This window comes from Mauremys reevesii, linkage group 2 (assembly GCF_016161935.1).
Source record: "Mauremys reevesii isolate NIE-2019 linkage group 2, ASM1616193v1, whole genome shotgun sequence".
Taxonomy (NCBI): Eukaryota; Metazoa; Chordata; order Testudines; family Geoemydidae; genus Mauremys; species Mauremys reevesii.
In genome coordinates this window covers 176,057,005-176,072,293 of record NC_052624.1, presented here as the reverse complement: position 1 = coordinate 176,072,293, position 15,289 = coordinate 176,057,005, and the positions used below count along the sequence as shown (strand labels likewise).

The 15,289-nt window shown below is 42.7% G+C and overlaps 1 protein-coding gene across 11 annotated transcripts in view; it reads right to left on the bottom strand.

The window, feature by feature from the left end:
- HIVEP1 (HIVEP zinc finger 1) overlaps positions 1-12,734 on the bottom strand; it is a 180,392-nt gene extending 167,658 nt beyond the window's left edge. The window contains exons 1-3 of one of the 11 annotated variants that reach the window (XM_039522225.1): positions 12,558-12,734; positions 11,468-11,589; positions 7,608-7,752 (exon numbers count right to left, since the gene is read on the bottom strand). In XM_039522225.1, coding sequence (XP_039378159.1) covers positions 7,608-7,647 — 40 coding nt within the window. In that variant the 5' untranslated portion in view covers positions 7,648-7,752; positions 11,468-11,589; positions 12,558-12,734. Of the gene's footprint in view, positions 1-7,607; positions 7,753-8,014; positions 8,038-8,075; positions 8,330-9,328; positions 9,981-10,244; positions 10,503-11,089; positions 11,209-11,368; positions 11,427-11,467; positions 11,590-12,557 lie in introns of those variants that run through there. The other 10 variants (XM_039522227.1, XM_039522229.1, XM_039522226.1 and 7 more) reach the window with 10 other exon arrangements.
- Between the last annotated feature and the right edge of the window lie 2,555 nt (positions 12,735-15,289).

Below are 15,289 nucleotides of genomic sequence, written 5' to 3'. Positions count from 1 at the left end.
GCTGCAGATTAAGCGCAGTACTTTTTGTCCTACCTTCAATGGACATGAACAACTGATCACAGTCCTCTTTACAACAGCCCTTAAAGTATTTGAAGACTGTACCAGGTCCCAACTCAATTTTCCTTTCTGAAGAGTAAATATGACTAGTTTATTTTTTTTTTAATTTCCTCATAGGTCAGGTTTCCTAAACCTTTTATCATCTTTGCTGCTCTTCTCTGGACTCTCAATTTTATCCCATAAAATAAACCTGGGATTTATGTGCTGGTAAGAGTGGGGTATTGGGAAGTGCTCAAAAGGGGGATGACAGTTTGACGAAAGTGGTTTTCATTTCCCCAGCTACTGTGCAGTGTGTTGGGTGTCAGCCACCAACTGCTCTCCAACAGAAAGGTGACTGCATTTCATTTGTCCTGTATGTATCTGTTTGAGTAGGGCAATATATACATGTAAAATGTTATTGCTTCCTGTTACCTAAAGCAATATTTTGCCTACTATTATTGGAAAAAAGCCAATAATTCTGCTCTCAGCATAAGTGCTATTTAAATTATGTTGTAACAGATGATGTAGGTAAAGTACTCATCGTTCAGCAAGATGCACATTAAGAAAAAACTGATGTTATCAAAGACTGATGTAGATCAGCCACAATTTTTTTTTAAAAATGGCAACTACGTACCTAACATCTGCTGGGTTTAAGTACCACAGAAGCCCTTTGTGGTAACAATTGGCTGAACATATACTGAGTCTATAAATTTCCTCACCTTCACGTGTCAGTGTCTTCAGATTAAATTACGTATTCGTTTTTGTACTTTTTAAAGAAAAAAATCCACTAGGGAAAAGCTGAGACCAAAAAACTTTACTATTCATAAGGATGTTCAATACACACTCCCTCATAAAATTCTAAAGAAGTTGCCAAATAGATATTTGCACTACAGCCATTTTAGCCTACTGGATAGTTCATTATAAATCCTGATGGCTACACATTAGTAGTGGCTACTTTTCAAAATATTTTTTTCTGCAGAATACCAAAGCAATTAGATCATATATGGATTAGCTGCAAAAACAGAAGCTATTTTGAGCACTGAGTGTAAAAAAGCATCTTTATTAAACCAGCAAAAGGACTTTTTTCTTTAAGCATTCACATAAAAGCTTACTGAACTGTTATAAAATGCAAGCCAAAGTTTTCTTGGGCTCAAAGGCTTAACAAACCAAGGGTATATCTACACTGCAATAAAATACATGCGGCTGGCCTACATCCGCTGACTCAAGCTGTGGGGCCATAAAAGTGCAGTGTAGACATTAGGGGTCGGGCTAGAGCCCAGGCTCTAGGACCCTGCAAGGTGGGAGGGTCCCAAAGCCAGGGTGTATATGAAGGAATGGAACAAGAGGGAACAGGGACAGAAACCCAGTGAGGGGGATGAAAATACAAAGTATCAAGCACACTCCTGTCCAGAACCTGGAATTGAACTAGGATTCCCACATTTCCCTCTGCTAACAACAAAGAGCTGCAAAGTCCACTGACAAAAGTGTGTCTCATCCACCTTTAGTGGCTTGTCCACACAGAGGACAGCAACCTACTAGTGCTACCAGTGACTCAATTAATTCAGGTGATAGAAGTCTGTGCTGTAGTTCTAGAGGTCCAACCCTATTAATGACTTATGTATGTGAGGGTCAACATGGTTCAAGGTGACTTTTTTTTCCATTTTGCTTTTTTAAAAACCTAGGGAATTATATTAAAAAAATTACATTAAAAGAATGCTAAGGTTGCATAGTCTAGCACTCACAAGTTAGAAAGTGTCAGAATTAAGGGGCTGGTATACACTGGGGGGGGGGGGGGGAAATCGATCTAAGATACGCAACTTCCGCTACGTGAATAGCGCAGCTGAAGTCGAAGTATCTTAGATTGAGTTACCGACCGTCCTCACGGTGCGGGATCGACGTCCGCGGCTCTCCCTGTCAACTCCGCTACCGCCGTTGGCGTTGGAGGAGTTCCGGAGTCGACAGGAGTGCGTTCGGGGATCGATATATCGTGTCTAGATGAGACGCGATATATCGATCCCCGAGAAATCGATTGCTACCCACCGATACGGCCGGTAGTGAAGACGTACCCAAGGTTGCATATGCATTCTTGAAATATATGATCACATACTATTTTATCCACAGAATCCCTGCCTCATTCAGAACACAGGATGGACCATACTCATGGATTGGATAGTTATTAAATATTTATTTGAATCTTTATCATACAACATGTGTCTCCAGGCCTTGTTTACAGTACATCCTGAACAGAACACAAAATTATTCGTTTCCTCATCAACTTTTCCATGTTGCTCTCACGGTAGTGTCTGAGTGCTTCACAAATGAATGAAATTATCTTCACGGCAGCCCTGTGAGGCAAAGCGATCTGGTTATCTCCGTTGTATAGATGGGGAACTGAGGCACAGTTATTAAGAGACTGCCCACCCAAAACTAGACAATTTGAGATATCTAGGACCTGATTTTTCAGAGCATTTTTACTACTTCAGGTTCAAATCACAGGTCTAATTGAACAGCTGCAATCGTGAGAGCTCAGCACTTTGACCCACGTGTCAAAGTTATTTTAATAAATGAGGAACACACAATTAGTGGCCTATTGTGAAAAGTTTGTTTTAAAGAGATTTGCCCAGCATCACATAGAAATTATGTGGCAGAAGCAGCGGTAGAATCCAATTCCCCAGGGCAGCATTCAACTGTCTTACCATGAGATCATCCTCTCTTCCTGCAATCCTCTCTATCATATGATACACAACTTCCAGTTTCTGCAACAAATGAGGCAGGGCTCCTACAGACAACAGTCTCTTTCACTACACAACTCTGGTTCATTTCATGAGTCCCATCAATCCTGTACACTGAGGAAAAAACTACGTGATCACATATTTAAAGACTGTATCACAATGCATATGCACAAGGGGAATGAAATAAGGTTTTAATTCTGGCATTTCCTAACTTTTCAGTATTTCACAACCGTAACATTCTACTAGCAGTGTTTTTGTATGTAATTACATAGAATATATTGTTCGTGTTAACGCAGCACTCTGATGACTTGCTCAAGATTGGCCTCACTCTGTTAGGTGTTGTATTTACAGATAGTACAAGACAGTCTTTTCCCTCCTAGTATCTTACAATCTAAATAGACAAGACAGATAAAAGTGTGAGGGGGAGGAGGAAGAGAGAGAGAAATGAAGTATCATTACTGTCATGTTACAGATGAGAAATTGAGACTTAGAGAGATTAAATAATTTGCCCAGGTCTCTGGTAAACCACGAAACTGAACACCAATTTTCTAAGTCTCGGGCCAGTCTATTAACCACAAGACCATTTTTCCTTCCTATTTCTGTAAAGATTTTTGGAATAGTTTGTACAAAAAAAACTACACAAAACGAAGTACGTGTTGTACAGAGGCCCCAACTGTTATAGACTCAATGGACACTTCTATAATCATGTGCAGTCTTCTGGCAAAGCACAACCTTAAGCCCAGAAGTTGACAGTTACTGGTATATTTCTGGCTTTGCCATAGACCTGCTATGGGACTTTGGACAAGTCATTTATCCTCTCTGTGACTCAGTTTTCTTTGAATTGAGAGACAAGTTAATGTTCCCCTACCTCTGATATTCACAGGCAGGAGCGCTGCTAGCTTTTTTGGCGCCCTAGGTGGCAGAAGGTCCCACCCCCAAAATACCACCCCCGACAGAGGCGGCGAAAGGTCCCACCCCCGAAATACTGCCAACGACCGCGGCGGCCGAAGATCCGCCCCCCAAATGTTAGCGCCCTAGGCGACCGCTAAGGTCGCCTAATGGGTTGCGCCGGCCCTGTTCACAGGTACATTGTACAGGCTTAAATCATTAATTTTTGTGAGGTACCAGCACCACAGTAATGACACCTCAAATGCCTGTAAACAAAGCACTATCTATGCAGCAGTAACAGTAGTAAAAACCAAGTCAACATTATTTTTAGTTTTTTAAGCTGAAAAACAATACAGAATCAGATTTTTTTTTTTAATTAAAGTGTTAGGCACTTGATTCAAACCTACTCTTAGTCATGCTTTGTAAGCCTGGCACAGCAGCTAATTTACAAGATATATCGAAATGTGTGCCAAAATACTGGTAAGAAAGATCAACCTGTTAATCTTCAATCTACACTGGCACCTTTCATTACTGAAAAATAGTTTCTAATTTTAACCATACAGAAAGAACCCTTTACTTAACAGAACACTTGTTCAACTCCGTTGAAGTCAGTGGAAGAACCATAACAGATCCAGCTTTCCAATAAACTTCTGGTCACTGTTTAGATTACAGTAGAATATATCTTAATTTCACATTACGTTCAGATTTCCTTAGCAGACACAAAATGTTAAAAGCCTAACAGGGCTGTTAAGCTTTAGAGACAGAACAATCATCTGCTTCAAGTGGAAAATATTTGATGGTGAAGGGAAAATACAAGAAATAACTAAAATTCATACTCTTAACATATAATTTTAAAGAAGCTGGCCCATATTTTTGGAACTAAATTGTGCTCTACCATCTTTTTGTTCTGTGTTTATACAGCTTCTAGTTCAACAGGAGCCTAGTCCATGACTGGTACTCTTAGGCACTACCAAAATACAAATAATAAACAACCAGTTTTAATTACAAACAAAACAAAACAAAACCTCACTATTGTGACATTCAATAGACATCCAAGAAAGCAAAAGCAGGAGAGTTAGTGTTTTGCTCTATTAACTCACAGCCATTTGACAACAAATACCAAGTGTAATCAACCCTGCTAAAAGTGAGTCTCTAATGTAATTGCACTTCGGGGAATATATTAGTGAGAAATGTTTGTTATATTTGTGGAACAACTGCCTAATCTGGTCTGTCCCATGAAAATAGACAGGGTAGCTGCATAGAGTGGTCCCTTCACTGGTCAATTGACCAATTCTTCTCTTTATAATTCTGTTGTATTAAATAAGACATGTATAGTATTCAAAAGATGAAAAGGAAGGAATAGGTAAGAAAATGTAACCTCTTAAGATGCTTAGGAACTGAAGTATAACACCTACAGATTTTAATCTTTGTGCCTACCTACTGGAGAAAACAATGTGTTTTCTTGTTTTTTTAAAATGTGAGGATGTTTCTTAGTTAGAGGCATGATATCCCATCAGACTACTCATAAGGCTAGAAAAGTATAGAGAACTTCTGTTTATGAATTGTTCCTCTAGTTTAACCTATAGGTAACAGACTGTGATAGCTTTAACCTGGGCATGCCTTTGGACTTTATGTTTGGAACTACTGAATATTTTGGTAATATAATTATCCTGTCACTCCGAGACCTGAGAACATACAACTTGTCTCAGGCTTTAGTCAATCATCGCCAAAGCTGGAGTTAACATCTTCAAATTAAACAGTCAAGAGCCTAGGTTTGAAAATATCTTTGAGACCTTTTGCCAAAATAGTCAATATGGCACTAAAAAAATTTCACCACATTAGAATATATTCAACAAAGCCATAAAGAAATGAGAAGATTAATGCTGTGAAACAAAATGATACAGAGCAGGCATATGCAACGTGTTCCACTGGGACTGTTCCGATTTCCATGCTCATTCACCCATTTGGCATAAAAAAAATAATTTGTCAGTATTGTATAATCATGAAAGCAAGTGATCAGATGATCTTATTGTCACATAATTATTTGTGAAATAATGTTTCCAATGTCCTGTCTTCTTGCTAAAATTTCTTCCCTCTGTAAAAGTCAGATTAGTACAGCACTATATAAATAGACAGTGAAAAAGCAACAAAAAACAAACAACCACCTCAATGCCCATAAAATGAAAGAAACCTGTGCTTCACCACAGAATGCTTTAGGGACACATCTAGTCTGCAAGCAGTAGTCAAATGTCTTTACTTAAAACACTGAGTAAATGAAATTCACCTCACCTGAAGAAAAGATATCTAGTGAAATATGGCTTTATCTCTGGATTTAACAGCAACAGATGCTATTTCATTCTCTCAAACCATGCAATAATCAACCAACTTTTAAAACACAAGAACATATTAAAACAGCAATTTAAAACTTTATCCCATGCTATGAAAAGTCTAGTATTAACCAAAAAGGAGATTATTTTCAAGGCTTTAAGAGGCAATAGAAATGTTAAATTCTTGGTCATAGTTGCTCACTCTCCAAAGTGGCCTGGGATGTAAGTGCAATAGACATAGCACATTTGGAGAACAGATACTGTTAGGGGATGTTTAATAGTGACTCCTGTAAGGAGCTCTGAAGGAAGTTATAGCTTCTGAAGTTCAAGTAGAGTACATAACACTTGCAATGGGGAAGGGAGAAGTCAGGTAGGTCCATTCATTAGGCGTGGGGAGAGATGATAAAACTATTGCTACAGGTGATTTTAAGATCCTGACAATCTACCTACCGAACGAAGTACATGATGCCCTCCCTAAAATAAAGATTTCCTATCCTTATACTGTTAAAAAATTATGCTTTTGTTGAAATTGAAAATATTGAGTTTCATCTTAGACTCTATAAATTTCTTCTTTTGGCAGGTCTAATTAATTGAACCAATTGCCATAACTTATTACATCATACATATATATTTGATTCATTTATAAGTTGTACTCATTAAAAGAGACACTGTAAACACTCTCTAAAATTAAAATATTTAAATATTTCTACTTTATAAAATTCCAGCAAAAACTATTTTAAGCAGAGATTTCCTGCAATGCTTGCAAACAGTGACAAAGCAACACTAAACCTGAAAAGTGAAACTGACTACATTTGCTTCATTTAAGATGAGAGAAATGGAAACAATATAAATAATGAACAGCAAACTGATTTTTAAAATTCCTTCATTTCTATAACCTAAGATGATAATAAATATATGTACTATATATATGAAGTTTATAGCCTCTCTAAGCAACTTTAACTATAACAATAAATCCTAAGGAAAGCTTGTAAATAATCATTTTACAAATTTGGGCATACACTATACCCAGATTTTCCTTCTAAAGGTTCTTTGCTTAATTTAATGAAAGGCTCACTTAATTGTAGAAGACTAGAAACTCTGATGATAATGCACAGCACTATATCACCGGGAGACGCTCTCCCACTGACATAGCTACCACTGCTGGTTTTAGCATGTCAACAGTCAGCATAAAGCGGCTGCAGGAGCACTCGTACAGCAGCACAGCTGTATCAGTACAGCTATACAGCTGTATCAGTACAGCTGTGCCTCTGTAAGCTTGTAAGTGTAGACAGGGCCTTTGACCGTAAACTTTTTGTGGCAAGAAACCACGTCTTCCTTTGTGTTTGGAAAGTTCCTAGCCTATATTGGGCATTTCTGCAATCTCTAGAACAGCCACGTGCTCTCCATGCACAAAATAAACTACAAGAACTGAAAAAGTGCCCTCCCACCCTCTCTCTAAATTGTCTCTATTACAGTAATCTTAGACATTACATCTAACACTAGTGTATAAAATATTTTTCAGATAGAAACTTTGTTTTTCAAGGTATGTGTTCCTTTAATTTTCCATTTGAAATTGTTCCCAAGCTTCCTGGAAATTTTGCTTTCTTAGGTAGGAGCTTCTTACCTCTCAGATTTCTGGGATGTATCTGTTTTGTCCGAGGCATTTTGCTCTAATCAGAGGCCACTTTCTCCTCTCCAAAATAGCAAGTAGAGCAAGCAGAGGAAAGGCAGCTCCATAAATCTGCCAAAGGGGTCAATTAATCCATGTGCTTAAAAAAAGGAGAGAAAAAAAAAGGGTTTTTTAGAGACATATGATGTTAATATGAAAACAGATATATCCTCTCTACCCTCTTTTTACCCTAAAGCTGCTATACAAATTAATAAAGCATAGTTAATAATCCTTTGTATCTATATAGCATCTTTCATTCCAAGAAACTCAAACTTTCTTTTATTACTATTGTTAGCAAAAACAGATTTCCAGGGTTACAAAGGATGTCATTGATGGACTAAGAAATAATGCACTGCTTGTACCTTTCCCAGTTTCTTCTCTAACTTCCAAAAACATGCACTTTTCCCCACAAAAATACTCAACCTCAGGCTTTGAGATCTTGATCCACGGTGAAAGGAAGTGAACAGAAATATGCTGTACTAGAGATCCTCTTATATATACTTCCCATTCCTTCCCCTCCATGACACTAGGCATCTGCAGGAGCCTGCAGCTGTGACAAAGTCAGGAGAAATTTTGCTGGTGGTTTCATTGCAACCTTTCTTTGTAACATGGAAAACAAAATCAGGCCCTAATCTTGCATGTGGATAGACTCCTGAACCACCTTGAAGCCAATCAATAGGGCTCTGGATGGGTCTAGCTGTCCACCCACACAGAAGAAGCTGCAACATCTAAGTGTATAAGGCCAATATCTGAAATAGACCAAGGTAAAATGACACTCTCCTAATATTCTGCAACTAGGTTTTCCATATATTTGAAGGGACACAAATACGTATTTTAGTCACAAGAGCTAGATTCCTCCTCCCCTCCCCCCCCGCCTCCCAGTTCTACAAAGCTTCATGCACAAAAGTGTTCTCATGATTTTTTATTTCTATTTAAACAGTATTTTGCTTGGATTTAAATCGCTCTGCAGTGTTTACAACCCTAAAAGGACAGCATCCTGCTCATGTAGAACTGCTTATTGAAATTGACCAGTATACTTCCACTATCCAAGCTAAACAGAATGAAAAGGTAATACATACAAATATAGAGTTAATTTTAAAATGTACTGTCTACAGTACTAACAACACAGGTAATGATTTTTTAATTACTTGACATAGAGCCTTTAATCGGACTAGGCAGCAAGTGAAACTGCTTGAGGGGGAAAGGGGAGATAAAGGCCATCCTCACACACCTTATCTTCTAGGTGTAACAAAGATATTGTATTTTGTTTCCAATTCTTTGTTTGTAAAAGGACATTGTAAACCTGAAATTATTTAAGTCAATTAAAAAGTGTATACGTTTCAGTTACTACACCTGCCCCTGAAGCTTACCCATTGTTTTGTATTTACAATGACATGTTGCTATTAATTTTAAATGTTTTTCTCTTATCTGTTGTTGTGTGAAAGACTCAAAGAAGGAACTGACTACACAAATGAAAATTGGAAAATAGATTTTTTTCACAAATTTCTTTCAGTTATAATAATAAATTATGTTAAAAAAAATCCCATGCAGTAGTGTGATGTTTAAGTTGTTCATCCTTTAAAAGATGTTTGGTATAATTATGAATACATTATAAATGAAATTTAGCATTCAACATCAGAATGTTCAAGCTTTGGTGACTGAAGTTAGGCACCTACGTCTGTAGCCAAATTTTAAAAGGTGCTCAGCATCTCTGAATCCCGATGATGATGATAAACTCCAGTGAGAGCTACGGGTAATCACCTGGCACCTTTGGAAAAAGATATGCCGCTTAAGTGCTTAAAGTTAAGCATTCAAGTAAGTTTCAAAATGTTGACATATCTTTGAACAGGGATTCTTAGAACATTTCCTAGCATTTTGTTGCAACACAAGTTACATGTTACATAATATTTAAAACTGCATACTTCAGTTGCCCACCAGCAATAAAATAATAAGTTTTTTTTGCTGGGGGGTGGGGGAAATCACGCAGTAGCAAGGGTACAGGTAGAAATCTTTTAAAAGCTAAAGAAATCTGAAATCTCCTTTTTCCTCCTCAGTTATCTCCCTGAAAACATGGCCATATCATGATCACCAGAAAAGCGGGTTAGAGGCAAGTATTAAAAAAACCCAGAGAGAGAGAGAAGCACGAAATGATGAGAAGTGCGAACACAAGTTGCAAAGGGGAAAAACATGAATGAATAAAGAGGGAGGAGCCTGGGAAAACCCCTCTGCAACGCTGCACCGAACAAAGCGCTGCACACATCCATCCACATGCCAGGAAGGGGGAGAGCGACCGGGACCGACCCGGGGAAGAGGCGTAGGGGGGACAAGGAAACAGATGGGAAGGGCTGGGGGAGAGGGGAATCACCGGGATGCCTGCCTACTCCCTGCCACAACCCAGCAAAGCCTGCCTGGGGGCGCCTCACACACACACACACACAGCCCGGCTGGAAACAAACACACGCTGCTGGAACAGGAGTAAAGGCGGGTTTCGCACAAACCGCAGCCCCCCGGCAGGGAGGTGGGGGTGGGGGAAGACGGCAGCTGGAGCCGGGCCTGCTGGTCCCTGCCTCCCGCCCGCCCCGATCTCCCTACCGTGGCGTGTCTGGGCGCCGCCGCGGCTCAGACAAGCAGAGGGGGCGGCTCCCCAGGCCGCGCCGGGCGCATGGGACCCGCTCTGGGGGTTCACCACAGCGCCGGCCTGTGCCCCCGCTGCCGGCCTGCTCCGGGGGGCGGCTGGAGCCGGCCCTGCTGCCGCTGCTGATGGCGGCCGCTCCGGTGTAAGGGGGCACCAGCGGCGGAGGCAGCAGCTAGGAAACACGGCGCCTGGGAGCCTCCTTCACTTGACAACCTCGGACAAACATAACCCGGGGCTGGCCCCCTCCCTCGCCTGAGCAGCCGTGCAAAACGCCCCCAGCCCGCCCATCTCCGCCGCCTCCCAGCCCCCCAACAACCCTCGCCCCCCAACACTCCAACATCTGCACCGCCCCAAGCACCCCCCGCCCCGAGCACCCCAACACTCCCGCATCTGCACCGCCCCAAGCACCCCCGCCCCGAGCCCCCAACACTCCAGCATCTGCACCGCCCCAAGCACCCCCAACACTCCAGCATCTGCACCGCCCCAAGCACCCCTGCCCAGGCCCCCAACACTCCAGCATCTGCACCGCCCCAAGCACCCCGCCCTGAGCCCCAACACCCACCGCTCCAGCATCTGCACCGCCCGATCCCCAACATACACCGCTCCAGCATCTGCACCCCCAACGCCCACCACCCCAGGCCCCCAACCATACACCGCTCCAGCATCTGTACCGCCCCAACACCTCCGCCCCTCCAACACCCACCGCTCCAGCATCTGTACCGCCCCGAGCCCCCCAAAACATCCCCGGCCCCCACCCCCCCTGTGCCGCCCCCAAACAGCCCCGGCCCGCCCAAACACCCACCGCTCCAGCATCGGTGACGCCCCCCGCACCCACCCAGGCCCCAGCAGGGCGCCCCCGCTGGGCGAGGTCTGTCTGTCTGACACTAGTCCCGCCCCGGCGCGCAGGCAGCAGCGGGGGATGCTCCATGCATGACCCAGGCAGGGGCCGGCGGGCCGGGCTGCAGGGGGAGGCGTCCCTGAGGCCGGGCTGTGGGGAGGGGGCAGCGGGTAGGCGGGCCCCGCTGGGCCGGGCGGGCCGCTGGCGGCGCAGCCATTGGGGGCTCCCCGGCCGGTCACTCACGTGGCTGGCTGGGGGCAGCAGCTGGGCAGCGCGAGGGGAGGCGCGCGGCGGCGGCGGCGGCGGCAGCTCCGGGTCTGAGGGGGGGAGGGGGTGTTTTACCTTCGCTCACTTTCTATTGCAGGAAGCGGCCCGGTCCAGTGACGTCATCGGGTCTCCCGGTTCCGCCCTCTTCCCTGTCTGCATGGGAGGGGGAGGGGTCACTGAGGGGGTTTCCTCACAGGCTGGTGGGAAGGGACAGAAGTGAAACTAGATACGCACCCAGGCTAACATTTAAAAAAAAAATCCCCCTAGCCAGCAAGGATTCCCTCTCCCCCAGCCCATCCACACTGCCCCCCACCATCCCTACCCTGGAAAAGTGATATCGTGCCAGAGTGCCCAGTGCCACACTGGGCCTGGCAGTGCCATGTCAGATAAAGTCATGTTAACATAATAAATAGACTGCCCAGCACTACAATGGAGCCAGGCAGCAGTGTGTCAAACACAGCGTCACTGCGCCAGACTTCACAAAAGTGTGTCAGACTTTTGGGAGAGCGTTAGATGATGTAGCACCAAGCCAGCCCATGCAACACCATGACAGAACACGTCAGTTGTATCAGTAGTTATGACATGACGTCGTATTTGGTCAACTGGTAGCATCTGAGACATTTTCAGCCATGAAGCAGTTAATCCCAAACAGCAGCAGCAACAAACAGCTGTTAAAGTCTTATTAAAGAGAATTCTATTTTTCCTAGGCGACATGACCAGAAAGTCAAGACTTGATTAAGAACCTAAAGAAAAGTTATTACAAAGCTATTTGCATTCTCACACCCCAACATGAGGGGCTGCTGTCACAATGCAATGCAGTGGGCACGCAGGTGTGTGTCGCACTCCCCCCTACAGCGGCCCATCCCTCCAGCACAGACAGAGAAGACACACAAACACGCACACACACTCCCATGTATGCGCATAACTGGGGCCGCTGCTGACGCGGAGATCCCGGAGGTTCCTCCTTGCTGCCACTGGCAGGTCACACATGCTGTGTCCTCCTTCCTCTGCTCTCTCTGGGTTTTCCCGTTCGCTAGCAGCTACGTTTAATCCCCTCCTCCTTCCCATTGCAACATACCAATAAAACCTCCCCATGCTGAGGACAGCCGACCATCCAACCCTCCCCATACAATTTTCCCCAACGAGATTAAAAGAAGAAACTCACCCAATGCCCAAACTCTTTGCACATTCTTTCCCAGTTAACTTTTAACATAAAGCGACAAAAGCTGAAAGCAAAAAAACCTCCTCTGCTGGAAGTGGGCGTGAGAGGAAATACGAGGAGGAGGCGCCTAATGCTCTCTGCTGCTGCTCCCCTTTTTTGGCCCTTGCTAGGGTTTTGCTGTTCTAGCTGTACTGCGCTGATTGGTTTACTACATCAGCTGTTTATATAGATTTTGCGTGTGGGTCATCTTGAATGGGGAAGATTTGTGGTGAGGGATTCCTCCTCCTCTTGTTGCAGGGAAGTAAAGGGGGTGGATCGCTGGTTAAAACACACACACAAACAAAAAAAAAACCCTTGCCTTTTGTTCAAAAGCGGACAGCTTTTTTAATTATTATTATTTAAAATGCATTATCCTAACACCTGGATATTTTAAATTTCTGTTGCCACTGGAGTTCTACACGAGATTCTCCTTTATATTCCATTTGGATCCAGCGCATTTCTTTTTTTTAACAGAACAAACCTAATTAACTGACCTCCCATTAAATCTATCTTATATTGCCTCATTGTTTACGTGTGCTTCCTCAGCTATCTATCTAGATCCATCTGTTGTCTCTTGTCTTACACTAAGACTCTCTGGAGCAGGAGCTGCCTTTTTACTATAAATTTGCACAGTGGCATCAACACAGGATTCCAGTCTGTGGGTGGGGCTCTCCCTTTATGGTACTTATATAGCCTCCATTACCATAGTATCTGAACACCTCAATTTTTTTTAAAGGTATATATCCTCACAACATCCCTGCAAAGCTTGGAAGTATTATTATCCTCATTTTATAAAGAGAGAACTGAGGCAGAGCAACTTGTCCAACAACACACAGGGAGTTAAACCCAGGTCTTCATGAGTCTCAGGCCAGCACCCTAACCACTGGACCAGTCTTCCTCTCTAGGACTCTGGGGTGCTACTGGAATACAAATATCACACCCCTGACAGCAATATGTGATATACAATGCACACTTACTTAAATTCACTACCGTTGGGAAAAATATGGGAATGTTTTGGGGTTACAGTTTGCAAGATCATCACTTAGACATCCATAGGTATGCTTACACTTAAATCTCTGCAGGAGACACTACCTGCACTGACAAGAAAACCCCTTCTGCATCTCTCACAGGTGTAAAAAAATCCACCTCCCTGAGAAAGAATTCTTCTGTCAACCTAGCACTGTCTGCTAGGTTGGCATAGCTACATTTCCCAAGGTTATAGATTTTTCACACTCCTGAGAGATGTAGCTATTCCAATGTAAATTCCCTGAGTAGACCAGCCCCATGTTCATGGTTGAAGCAGTGTTGTCAACCTACATCAGTCTGAATGAGGAGCTCTTGAAAAGCCAACTCTCCCACAGTGAATATAAAACTTGCCTGGTGACAGCAGGCATTAACACAACAGAATCTGAAGAATTTAAGCTTTTATGAAAAAAATGTTTCTCATCCTTAGGGTGCAAGTATTATTTTTCAAATGTGAACCAATGAAGTGCTACATTCCAGAGTCTGCAGACAGACAGCTCTATTGTCTCTGTTGTGCTCATAGATTTCCCAAGCAGCAGAATGAAACTGACAACTGGGACTACATCCAGGGAATAGACATAAGGGTTACAAGAATAGTGTCATTTTCACATTGTTGCTTATTGAATCAGTAGCAGCAGAAGCAATGGAATATTCACAAGGCAGGAGAAGACTACAGTAGCAGACTTCCAACCTACCAGCCCTTCTGCAACTTGGAGGCTGGGGTGAGACTCGAAAGTTATCAGATACCTACAATTAGATGCTGATTTAAAAATGGAGCCTTCAAGCAGTGTCTAGGGGCAGCATCATGACAGGAATCCAAGTATACTTCCAGCAGAAAGGGGTGAAGCAAGCTTCTTAGCAGGGATTTGCCTCTAGATCTTGCTGGTGAAGTCCTTTCACATCTGTCTGTGGCTACTAAATTTAATCCTCTAGATAAGAGGGGGTAGTATCATCCACTGGATATGGCACAGGCCTGAAAAAAAATAAATCAGGAAATCTAGATTCTATTCCTTGTTCTGTTACTGATATGCTGTGTGACCTTGGGCAAGTCATTTCATCTCTTTCTGCCATGATTTTTCCATCAGTAAAATGGAAATAATATGCATCTTCACCTATGTAAAGCACTTGGCGATGTCTGGATGAAAAGTGCTAGGTAGTATTATTAGTAGCAGGTGTCTGGTAATCTTTTCATGCCCTGTGCATGAGGGAGATTTCAACAAATAATCAGTGAGATTTTAAATGTCTCTTTGAAACACACTGCAAAATCCATCTCACAAAAGTAAGATACTTTAAAAACTGCATCTAAAATGAATCCCATATACATGAGAGTCACTTCAAATGAGTGAGTGGGGGGAAGGGCTATTAAAGCATATTTTACTTTTGACTGTATTGCAATTTCAAAAAGGGACTAATTTTTAAAATTTCAGTATATTCCCTCTCAAGTTATGCAAAGAGCATCTATACTTGGCAACAGATAATATTGTATAATGGTGCTTATATATAATTACTAGTTATTATTATTTATACTACCATAGCACCTACAAGTCCTAGTCCTGGAACAGGATTTCTTTGTACTACTCCTGAGTCTACCACACAGGTACGTAGAAAGTTTAGAAGTGAGAGAGGCCAGGATACAGCAAAGAATTTCAAATAATTCAGCATTTACCACACCA